General features: G+C 57.5%; 1 protein-coding gene and 1 long non-coding RNA gene across 5 annotated transcripts in view; one reads left to right on the top strand and one right to left on the bottom strand.

Moving 5' to 3' along the window:
• The window catches only part of LOC309847414, a 313,317-nt gene that overhangs the window by 11,886 nt on the left and 289,469 nt on the right, over positions 1–11,962 (top strand). The window lies entirely within an intron of this gene.
• MED15 (mediator complex subunit 15) overlaps positions 247–11,962 on the bottom strand; it is a 67,728-nt gene continuing 56,012 nt past the window's right edge. For 3 of the 4 annotated variants that reach the window (XM_082697460.1, XM_082697461.1, XM_082697462.1), the window contains 9 exons: positions 5,115–5,251; positions 4,889–5,016; positions 4,542–4,676; positions 4,392–4,455; positions 3,449–3,515; positions 2,761–2,921; positions 2,489–2,655; positions 1,913–2,011; positions 247–1,238 (listed from right to left, as the gene is read on the bottom strand). In XM_082697460.1, coding sequence (XP_082553586.1) covers positions 1,102–1,238; positions 1,913–2,011; positions 2,489–2,655; positions 2,761–2,921; positions 3,449–3,515; positions 4,392–4,455; positions 4,542–4,676; positions 4,889–5,016; positions 5,115–5,251 — 1,095 coding nt within the window. In that variant the 3' untranslated portion in view covers positions 247–1,101. Of the gene's footprint in view, positions 1,239–1,908; positions 2,012–2,488; positions 2,656–2,760; positions 2,922–3,448; positions 3,516–4,391; positions 4,456–4,541; positions 4,677–4,888; positions 5,017–5,114; positions 5,252–11,962 lie in introns of all 4 variants that reach the window. The other variant, XM_082697463.1, reaches the window with a different exon arrangement.

The raw sequence follows: 11,962 nt of genomic DNA, 5'->3' as shown, positions 1-11,962 counted from the left end.
AGGGTTGTGCTCCAGGCCCATTTCCTCAGCACTCATCTCTACCTCGTCTTGCTTCTGGCAGCAGGAACTCAGCCAGAAACCTGGGTGAGGTTACGGCCCTGACACTCAAAAAAGGGGGAACTAAGATCTGGATCTCCATGGCCATCCCCAAGGTAAGGAACTGGGCTCAGCCCTGACAATGTTCCTCGCTGGACAGTAGTACCCAGACTTTCAGAGGGGAGGGGACACAGTGACAAATTCATGACAAACACAGGAATAATAAATTTATTATAAGAACCACAGATGACATGGTAGTGCACATAGAAAAGGGGGACCCTCTCAACACCAGAGGGCTGGCGGGCTGATGCCCTGTCAGGGAGCCTTCTTCACTCTCAGGAATGGCTCTGAGCCCTGACCCCAGAGTGGGCACGGTGCCAGGGACAGGATCCACCCAGGTGCCCCTGCTCCCCAGGCTCTCCCACAGTGCTGAGCAGACCCCCATGGCTTGAAGGGAGAATGCCATGAGGTATGAGGCCCAGGCGACCGCAGGGGATCTGCAACCGCCTGCAGGCCAACCTTCCCTCTGAGACTTGGCCAGCACCCTGGGATCCAGGAGCTTCCCTGTGGCTTGCCCCACATGCCCACGGTGGCAGGGTCTGAACCTAAAACTGTGACCAGAGACTTCTGTGTGCATTTTCAGGGTTTCCTATGCTCCCCATGTTCCCTTACAGGAACAGGACGTGTTTCTGGTGCACACACACAAGAGGCTCTAACAAGACCCTGAGTTCTCCCCCGTGCTGAGGAAGGACACAGGCCTTGGAGAGGCCGAGGGGACAGCAGCCCAGAGATGAGCACACAGGGCTGGTGGCATGTCTGACTCCCTGGGGGACGTCCCAACCCCATCACTGATGCAGCCAGCCCCACAGCCACCTGCCCTCGTCATGTACAAGTGTGGGAGGATGTCTGGCAAGTCCCCAAGGCAGAAGATAAAAGCAGGAAAGCTAATCTAAGCCCAGGCTCTCTAAGGGAGCCAACACCTAGAAATGTCCGACATGAGGTGCATGCCCTCTGTGGCCCTGACGAGGCCGCTGACTCTCCCTGCGGTCCCCAGCGGCTGGGTGGCTAGGCGGCTGAGAGGCAGGCCTGGTGGATGCTCTGTGCCCAGGTGTTGAGCAGGGCCGTGACTGAGTGCTTGTCGGGGAGCTGCAGCAGCCTCGAGGTCATACACCGGTGCACCGACTGCAGGAAGGGGTTGGCATCTGCAACAGAGCAGTGGGCCATGAGCGGTGCCGGGCCTGATGCTGGGCCACGCAGCAACTCTCTGTGAATGGGCTACCCCATAGACACAGGTTGTCGTCTGGGGCATTCCACCCAGCCAACGTGAGCAGGGGTGCCATCTCCCTCACACAGTGGGGTAGCTGATGGGCTCCCCTCCCAGGCCCACGCATCAGTGGAGAACTACAGTGTAGACAGGTCTGGAGCCCAGGACCCCCACTCAGGGGCAGTCTTGGGATCCCAGCCCCCCACACTAGCTCTGAGCTGCAAGGGCACTGGTCCCCATCAACAGAGCTCTCTCTGGGCCTTTGGTCTGAAGCCATGTCACCCAGATGGGTCCCCACGAACCCTAGCTCCTTCTATGCTCCCCTATCGGCCTTGCAGAGGCCCCCAGGGGTGGATGGGCCTGCTCACTCCTCACCACTACACATGGCTGCCCTGCAGGCAGACAGAACACCATAGAGACAGAGACCCCTTTCTCTCCAAGTGATTTCTGGGCAACCCACTCCTGTCCACAAAGGGGCAGAGAAAGGGGAGGAGTGGGTTCCACTGTGGGAGCCCGGAGGAAACCCAGTTGCCTGGAGCCAACCCCATCCCACCAGGGCCCCGAGAGAGCAGCCACAAGGCCTCACCACGGCTGTCCTCGCGGCTCACCCACCGTACTGCCACTGCCGGTCGATCCACAGTGGGCTCTGGGCAGGGTAGTCAGCAGGGACACTGAGCTCCAGTGGCGGCACACTCGGGAGATCCTTGTCATCTGCAACACATGCAGCTGTGCCTGTGACCCGGCCCAAGGCCTCAACCTGCCCTGCCTCACAGCCCTGCTCCGAAAAGGGCTCTTCGAATCCCAAAAGGCTTGCTGCAAAGTCTGGAGGTCACTCTGACCCCCAGGCTTCCACATTTCCCTAGGGCCTCAGGCTTGGTACCTGGAAGGCAGGGAGGGGGCCTTCCCAGCAGGGGTAAGAGGTGAGAGTGTGGGGGCTCCAGGCTCAGCCATCAGGGCACATCCTAGGCCAGGTATGTGGGAGGATCCAGAAGGATGTGGGGCTGGGGGGCCTCGGGGCACGGTGTGTGTGTGCCTATCTGTAGGAGGCACAGTGCGAGTCCCGACTCCCGATGGGGCAGGTGGGCCTGGGCTGGGCCTACTCTGGAGCCAGGGGCAGGGGCAGAACCCTGGGGCTGGAGTTTAGGACTCAGTCTCCCACAGCACCAGCCCCGCCTCCCCAGTACGCACCCAACTTGCATATCAGGTGGACGGTGCCATTGTTACTGCAGTGAGAAGGATCCAAATTCACCAAGAACTTAGGATCTAATCTGGCCACTTCCCCCTGGAGCACGTTGGGGATGCTCTGCCGCTCATCGTCTTCAAACCTACGCTTCCGGGTGCACACAACCGGGGCTCTGGAAGAGGCAGCTATGGTCACCACACGGGGCTAGGCTGTGGCCCACGACCCACAGCCCATGGCCCACTGCCTAGCGCGAGCCTGAGCCCTGTGCTACACGTACGTGATGGGTGGGCCGTGGATGGCTGTCATCGCCGGCACGAAGGTGCGGTACAGGGAATGGTTGAAGACGGGTGAGCGGATATTGGCCAGGACGGCATCAAGGAGCGGCTGGCACAGGTATTGCTGTTTGGTTGGCGGCACCGGAGGCGGCGGGGGTGTGGGCTGGGACAGGACAGTGGGGTCAGCAGCCCACTCTTGGGAAGCTTTCTAGACCCTGAGGTCCTCAACCTCACAGCCAGACTTTTACAGCTTCCCCATCACCTCTGCCCCCAAGAGATAAAAAGTTATCTTAGATGCACTCGCCTGCCTTCTGTGGCTTTGACTTTCCCCTGAGGCCCCTCCCCCTAGGGCTTGGCCTCGTGCTGGGCAGGGACAAGTGGAAATGAGACAGTGGAGATGAGACAGTGGAGATGAGCGTACACAAAAGTCTGTGAACCTGGCGGATGGAGGGAACACCCACAGGACCACAGCCGGAGGGTGACCTCTCCCATGTTCGCACACATGCTCTCCTTACCCAAGGCCGACCTGACCTGGAAGAAGACTCCTGGGCGAGGTCCCCAGGCTGAGTGGCATGCCCCTCTACCCACTCCTGACTTTGAACACTTCTCCCCACTTGTGCGGTGAGTCCCAGTCTCCTCAGAGATGCCTGTGGCCCTCTGAACACCACCAGGCCATGGTGTCCCACTCACCACTGCCATGTCATTCTTGAGCTTCTCCAGGGCAATCTCACACTTCTGCAGTGTTTTCAGGGGGCACCTGTGGGGAGAAGGGATGTGGCTGACCCTCCATGCTTGACAATGGCGCGCTGGTGGCTCTCGGGTGCTGATTCTAGCCACCGCCCGCCCGCCTGGCTTCTTCTGGTGTGAACAGAGCCCAGCAAAAGCCTCCACAGGAGCCCCAGCCATTGACCAACTGTTCCTAGACGCAAAGTGTAAGGACAGATTGTCTTGTCCCCAGGAGTGGCCCCATCCTGGTTGGCAGAACAGGGCATAAATGTAATGGGTCAGTGGGGAGGGACAGAGGCTGGTCCCCTGCCCCCCAGCCGTAGAATTCCAATGAGGATCAATCCAAGAGGGCTTGGAGGGTGGTCCAGATCCAAGTGGCCTAGTTCTGCTGTTTCCAGCATTTTGTCTAGTAAATGGAAAAGAGAAGCCCTTCTAGAAGGGAGCAAAGACTAAGCTGAGGCAGGGAGAGGGACAAATCCAAAGGCCAGTCCACATGCACAGTCCTGTACTGCAGACCAAGCTCTGGTGCTCACAACGGCCCTGGCACTGACCAGCATGGTCGTGTGTGCTGAGAAGCTAGTGCCCCACTGCCTTACAAGTGCTTCTCAAGGGGTCGCCTTGTTTCCTTTTCCCAGCCAAGCTGAGTGAGCCACAGCCGCCCCTTTTTGCAGATGGGCTAACTGATATGAAGTCACTTGCCAAAGGCCACTGGTAAGTCAGGGGCACCGCAAAGGTAGGGGGCCAGGGGCTTGGAGCCCCAGCAGACACACGTATAAGTGGAGCCCTAAGGCCCCTTCTCTATAAACTCCACATCACCACTAAATGCTCATTCAAGGCTGGGCCAACCATGCAGCCAGACGTGGGCAGAGCGCCATCCTTCCTCCAGGAGCCTGGAGGCAAAGCTCACCGCTTAGACGGGTCTGTCAGGATGTCCAGAAGGCTCTTCATCTTACTCAGGTCCTTTTTTCTGTCTGGGACAGAGAGGGGCCACTAAGACACGTGCCTGGAGTATCCCCCCGCCATCCCCAAACATGCTGTGCCCCAGCGCCGGCCGCACCTTCATTCTTGTCAATCTTGTTGATCATGCGGCGCAGGGGCTCGATGTACTTGGATAGCTGCTTCAGCTTGTCGAGGTACTGCTGCTCCTCGGCCTGGCTAGAGCCAGCTGGGCTCATGACTGAGCTGGGATTCACTGGAGGATATGACGTGGTAAGCGCAGCTCCCACCCACAAGCCCGGGCTCTGCAAACCCTCCAGGTGGGGATCTAGAGCTCACCCACCCTGTTATAAGCGGAGGCCTCCAGATGGTGAGGGGCGAATCTCGGCCCCTTGATCTGCAGGTCTGTGTGTGGGTTACACAATGGGTTCTGGGCCTCGGATCACACCCACCCCCGACCCGACTTACCGGGGGTGTTTAAAGGTCCCGGGGAGGGGACGCTGAAGTTCTGCGGGGTGCGGGCCGTCACTGGACTCTGGGAGGGCTGTGGTGAGGGGCTCGGCAGGAAGCTACTAGGGGAAGGGGCAGGGCCAGAGCTGCAGCAAAACAAAAGCAGATGCACCTGTGAGCTGGGGCACAAGGTGGGGCCCGCCCTGGGAGCCAGGTGGGGAGGGCCACCCCCTGCCAGGCCTACCTGACGTTGGAGTTGGGCTGCGAGCTGGGCTGGCCAGGCTGCGGGGATGGCTGGGGAGGAGGGGGCATCGACTGTGGGGTCTGCACCTGCTGGCCCGGTGACGGCGAGGACAGCATGGTGAGGCTGTTCTGGCTGACCTGGAAGTGGAGGGGGCTCAGCCTGTTCGCCTGCCACACGTTCTCACTCCTGCTGTGCCCTCACTCCCACGCCCATCCCCGTGTCACAGACCCCATCTGCACACAGAAGCCCCCTCACCCTCTCAGCCTCACCCAAATACCCCTTCTTCCAAGACACCCTGCGCCATGAATACCAACACGGGCACAGGGCCCCACCTCGAGGATCCACACACACAAGTCCATGATGATGAGCAGCTGGCACAAAGGCCCGGCTGGGCAGCTCCTGCTCCTTGGCAGGGAGACCATGAGGTCCACAGGCTTCTGCGCTGGAATAGGACATCCCCATATTTCTGTTTGACAGGTGGGGGAGCCAGAGAAGGCCTATGGCCTTGGATGGTGCTGTCTGGCCTTCCCGGCCTGTGTTGCTCTCCTCTAGGTGCCAGTGAGGACGCCGCCCTGCGACAGATGGGACCAGCTTCCCACATGCTTCCGTGAGCTCCCCCCAGCTCTCAGGGCACAGTGGAAGCCTCTCTCATGTTTAATGGGAGCAAAGTGGCCCCTGTGTCAGCCCCTGCCAGCACGTGTGGCCTGAGGACCCTCAGTCTGGTGGCTGAGCAGCCTGCCTTGACTGGCAGAGCGAGCAGACCTGCCTCGCCCAGGACATGATGACGGTGGCGTTAAGGGCCCGGCAAGAACCAGCCCAAAGTTCCCTGCTAGTTTCAGGGCTTCCCAGGGTCAGCGGAGGGGGCTTCTCCCACACCCTAGTCAAGCTCCTACATGCTGAGCCCCCCTCAGAGCCTGCTTCCTGGAGCCTAATCCATAACCCCCCCAACTTTTGGACTGTCCAGTTCTGCAGACCAAGCCCAGTGCTTGTCTCAGGGCACTCTAGACCCTCGTGCCATCTGGGGCCGGGGGTTTGTGCCTCCCTCCCACACACTCATCTGCCATGGGGGCGGGGGCAGGAACATGCAAGGCCAGGCCTCCGGCTGCTAGGCCCGGTTGTTCTACCAAGTGAAGCAACAGGTCCCAGGTGATTCACAGTGATGCCAGCGAGGGCAGAAACAGTGCCTGGGGCAGCTAAATTGAACTGAGTGCAGCAGGCTTCTCCTAGGCAGGGCTTGCCTTCAGTGCTGGGCTACGCGGAGTCCCAGGGCAGGCAGCATGCCCCCGGCACTGGACAAGAGGCTCCAGAATCCACCCAAGGACCAACAAACTCCCAGGACTAGGAAGGTGAACAGGCCATCTCAGAAGAGCCCATGCCAAGAAGCAGATGGTGCCAAGGAGGGAGAACTACAGGCCTGGGGCCTCCACACCCTGGGCTCAGCCTGCGAGGCCTGGGAACTCCCCTGGAGTGGTTTCCTACAAAGGCCCCGCTGTCACCTCCCCTTTCCCTCTCCCCAACCTGCTGCCACACACCACCTTGTGCCTCTGAAACTGCCTCTTGATGTGCCCTCTTCCTGCCTCACCTACCTGCATCTGCCCCAGGGAAGAGCCCCAGCCTTATTAGCTTCTGTTCCAGCAGATGTCCCTTCTAGAAGGTGTTCAGCTCCTGTCTGTAGTGTAAAGCTGGTACTTCTCTCAAGGGAAATGAGGCATGTGAGGGCACCATGACCAGTACAAAGCCACTCAAGGGGAAGGCCACTGCACAGTTCACTTCCCACCTAAATGTCTAAAGCTGTATCTTAAAAGGCACCCTCAGCACTGTGACCACAGGAAACAGGGCACTTTCCCCACACCCTCTGCTGGGTTCCATGGAGCACACATGGCTCCCCTGGGCATTAGAGTCTGCAAGAAACAGGCAAGAGCAGCCTTCCCCGGACCTGGGCACAAGCTCAATGCTTTTGCTTCCTCCTACGAGCCTGTATCTTACATCTAGCCATAGGCTACCCCAGGCCACTCTCCAGGCCACCACAGGAAACCCCTAGGCTTTCGACATCCAATCCAGATCTCTTTACATCTGACAGTGCCTCTGGAAAAACGCCTGATTCTATTGGCAGCACACACATTCCCCTTCCCAGGCCTTCAGGATCCCCTCACCAGTCAGCACAGGGCTCATAGGCTTCCCAGATCCTGAGATGCCACAGACACACGCAGGAGGAGGAATCACAACCTGAAGGCCTCTGTCACGAAAAAATGGCCAACCAAAGTGGCTAAGGAGACAGAGACCCCCCAGGCTTCAGATTTATGTTCCGTTTGGCTGATGCTGGGGGAGAGAGGAGCGAGACGGCTGGGCCCCTCCAGCGATGTATGAAGCCCCCCAGAGGGGGCACCACTGCCCTAGCTCCGAATCTTCCCTCCCCACACATGTTCTGCCAGAGGCACAGGCTTGGCGGTCACAACGGCTAGCACATGCCATGTGACACTAATGTACCCGCTCACTGTCACCTACATATCACAGAGGGGAAATGGGAATTAAGAGAGAAGGGACATGCTCAAGGTCACACGGCTAGCAGAGTTCAGGCATCTCAGCACCATCTACTCTCCCAAGGAGCAAGGACAAGTGTCTGGGAAGAGACCCTGCACAACTGCCTGAAGGCAGGAGTGGGGGAAGGCAAGTTTCAAGCAGAGGGGACACAGCCGAAGCACAGGGGAGTGGAGGGGCCAGGATGCTGGGCAGCAGGGCAGCAGGCCTCATCTGGGGAGCATGTGCAATGAAGATACCTCAGGGGACGCTGGTGGCACCATACCCTGTAGCCATCTCGGGACAACCCATGCCCACCAGACATCCCTGGAACATTCCCGACCTCTTCGACTCTGTACGTGATGCATCCCCAGAGCAAAGAGGAATATGGACCCCACCGTGGCACCACCTGCTCACACTGCCAGGGACCCCACATCACCCCTGCACCTCTGGACCCTCACGCAGGGCACTGCATCCAGCACGTGTCTAGCACAGAATCCTGCTCTGTCATGGGCGTCGGGGTCATGAAGTGTTCCCCCAGTCTGAAGACACAGCCATGGGACATGCTGCAGGGCCGGAGGCAGAGAGTGTCTGAGAGCCCCCTCTCCTGAAGGGCTGACAGAACAGGCCTTCTAGTTCGCCTGATCTCCTGACCCCGGTTTGTTGTCACAAGGAAGGAATCAGGCAGACAGGTGCTGCAGGCACTGAAGCACCTCACTCCAGGGCCTGGAGCAGCCGGCTGCCGAAGGCTCCGCTGGGGTACCCATAGGACGGCAGCGGCAGCCCTGACCTGTAAGGAAGCATCTTCAGAATAAGCATGCTCTTCGCAGAAGGGACGCGATCAGCAAGACACAGACACGAGAGCAGCTGCATGCCGATTCTGGACCCAGGTCTGTGGCCAGCCAAATGACCACAGTGTGCCTGTGCTGGCGCAGGGGTGGAGGGAGGCAGGGTATGGGGGGCACGTTTGACCCTCGAAGCCAGGACCCCACCAAGAGGCCAGGGTGGGAAAAAGGAAGTTGTGGAGCCTGGGCCAAGGATTTAATGGAGCGTCTGGGCCCCTTTTACAGGGAGTGGTGGCTTCTCTGGCCTGAAGCACTGCCGGGGGCCCAGTGGCGGACATTTACCTCCACTGAGGCGGGTTACAACAGGGAGTTCTCCTAAATGCGTGACCTGTGACCCACTGCAGTGAGGACGAACAAGTCCACAGACAGAAGTAATTCAAGGCCTGGCATGTACCACATACTCACCATGCTAGGGACATATTCTTATGGAAATCAGTGCCGCGTGTTGACGCCAAGGTCATCCCCCCATACCCAACAACCCAACCTCAGTATACCCAATGGATACCGAGCCAGAGGCTGCAGGAGAGGAAAACAAGCAGCTCAAGGTCACAGAGCTGAGAATCAAAGGGACCAGGACAGGAACACTCACTAGTGACAGGTGCGCAGGTAACGGGGCGGCAGTGCCTGAGGCAGCAAGGGATGGAGCCCCGAGCAAGGGGTCGTGTGGAGGACCCCAGGCAGCCTTAGGTCATGAGGAACTGCGCCCGGGCTCCGCGCTGCCCAGCCCTCTGTGCCACCTCAGTTAGACCCACCGCCCTGCCACACAAACTCACTCCTCCAGTGAGCTCTGTCAGAAGGCCTTTTGACCAGCACGTTCCAGCCACTTCTGCCTCACATCGTGCAGTGACTACCAAAAGGGAGGCCAGTGCCTCCAGTCAGTGAGAAACTGCTATTGGCACATCTGGGGCAACTCTTTAGGGTCAGGAGGCAGGAAGGGTTACAAGAGACCACGCTGCCGAATGGCAATGCCTCGGCCTCAGGAAGGTCCCTGCCCCTGTCTCAGTGGCGGTGGTGGCGTGGCGCAGGGCCTGAGGCCGGCAGCCCATAATCACCCTGCCCGGACAGCCCAGCTTCTGGGTGGCAACAGTGGTGCCTGCACATGGGCCATCAGGGAAGGGCAGGCCCATCTGCTAGGGTTACAGGTGCGGCTGCCTGACAGGAGGAACCGCACCTTACAGTAGTGGCAACTCTGGGGTGTGCACAGCAAACCCACTAGAATGGGAAGCCCATCAGACTAGGGAACCTTCTTACCACTTTATTCTCCAAGTCCTAGAAAAGGGCCTGGTCCACGGAATGCACATGACAACAATTTGTTAAATGACTATGCCAAGGAAGAATTCCAGATGACGTACGGTAATGGGAGAGCCAGGAATTCAGCTCTCTGAAAAAGTGTGATGCACACAGAAGACTCTGGATACCCAGAAAGGAGCGCATGTAGTAAATTCTACACTCCACCCAGTAAACTGTAGAACAGGCATAGTGCCCGAGAACTTTCCACCACAACAGACGGACTTGTTCTATAATCTGTGCTGTCCACTACAGGAACCACTGGACCCTTGACATGTAACTGAATTTCTTTCTTTCTTTCTTCTCTTTTTTTTTTTTTTAAGACTTTTATTTATTTGATAGAGAGATCACAAGTAGGCAGAGAGGCAGGCCGGCAGGGGGGCGGAGTGGGGGGGAGCAGGCTCCCTGCTGAGCAGAGAGCCCGATGCAGGGCTCGATCCCAGGACCTGGGAACATGACCTGAGCCGAAGGCAGAGGCTTAACCCACTGAGCCACCCAGGTGCCCTTGAATTTCAACTTAAGAAACTGAATTTTTAGTTTTTTTAAATCTTAACTAATTTAAAAGTGAATACCTATGTATGGCTGATGATTATACAGTATCAACAGCACAGCTCAAGAAAGCCAGCCTCTCGGGTGCCTGGGTGGCTCAATGGGTTAAGCCTCTGCCTTCGGCTCAGGTCATGATATCAGGGTCCTGGGATTGAGTCTCGCATTGGGCTCTCTGCTCAGCAGGGAGCTTGCTTCCCTTCCTCTCTCTCTGTCTGCCTCTCTGTCTACTTGTGATCTCTCTCTGTCAAATAAATAAAATCTTAAAAAAAAAAAAAAGAAAGAAATAAAGTCAGCCTCTCTGCTTACCTTAGGTTTCATTTACCACGAAAAAGACCCCACCATAACTATCTAAAACACTAAACTTTAAAAACTTTTTTTTAAAGTAAACTCTACCCCCCATGTAGGACTTGAACTCATGATCCTGAGATCAAGAGTCAAATTCTCCAACCGAGCCAGCCAGGCAACCCTAAAACATTAAATTTCTTCAAAAGAAAGTTAGCTCCCATGTTCTCCAGCAAGTGAAAATACCAAAACTATCCAAAACACTGAAATGAAAATAAACCCAGGTATTCACTCCTGCACCACGTAAGCCAAACCCAGCTCACCTGAGGTTGGTAAGTCACTCTGAAAATCACGGTGAAGGAAGTCAGCTGTAATCACAACAGGCCTCACGAAGGTGCTCAGAAGACCCTGAGCTTCCTGGGGGGCCCTGGTGCTGCCCCAGAAACACCTGTGCTGAGGGCTATCTGCCTAAAGGGGTGGAGCTTGACTGCATGGTAGGAGGGGGCTGGTGGGCAGGAACTGGGCTCTTACATGCATCCCACCTCAGGCCAAAGCTGTGGAGATCATCTTGAGATCAGAGGGAAAACAGTGATCCCACCAAGAAAAACAATGTGTGGGCAAGTGGAGAGGGGTGTGCAGCCTCTGAGACAGGGAGCGCCCAAGGGTGAGGGGTCTCTGGGGCTCAGAGCAGCTTGGCCTAGATGTCCCCGCTCACAACACTGAGGCCTATGCACACATCCAGAGCCCACCGGAGCCTCCAAGAATGCTGCTCTCTGTGCTGTTGGTTTACACTCAACAAACCTCTGATCGGGGTGCCTGGGTGGCTCGGTGGGTAAAAGCCTCTGCCTTCAGCTCGGGTCATGGTCCCAGGGTCCTGGATCAAGCCCCGCATCGGGTTCCCTGCTCGGGGGTGGGGGGGGGAGCCTGCTTCCCCCTCTCTTTCTGCCTGCCTCTCTGCCTACTTGTGATTTCTGACTGTCAAATAAATGGGTAAAATCTTAAAAGCAAAAAAAACCAAACAACAAAAAAAACCCTCTGATCTGCTGACGAGCCCACAGAACCCTCAGGGCCCAATCTCATGGGCCATGGTGGTGGTTCTGGGAGACTAGGCTCTGGCGCCAGACTCAGAAAGAGAGCCCTCCACTAAAGTCACTATGAGAAGTCGACCACCATTAAAACAGAAGAGTCCACAGAAGCCAGCTTGCAGCACCTCTCCTTTTCAGGAGTCAAAATGGCTGATCAAAATGCCTTTGAGGGCCTGAACTCAAACCACCCTCCTCTCCTCAGGCCTCTGGGCAGCTTTCAGAGAACTGGTTTCCTTCTGTGAGGACAGTCACAGTGGGGTTGGCAAGGGAAGCCTGGCACTCT

The sequence above is a fragment of the Mustela nivalis genome (assembly GCF_964662115.1).
Source record: "Mustela nivalis genome assembly, chromosome: 14".
In the NCBI taxonomy this organism is placed as follows: Eukaryota; Metazoa; Chordata; class Mammalia; order Carnivora; family Mustelidae; genus Mustela; species Mustela nivalis.
This window is presented reverse-complemented; position numbering and strand designations above follow the sequence as displayed.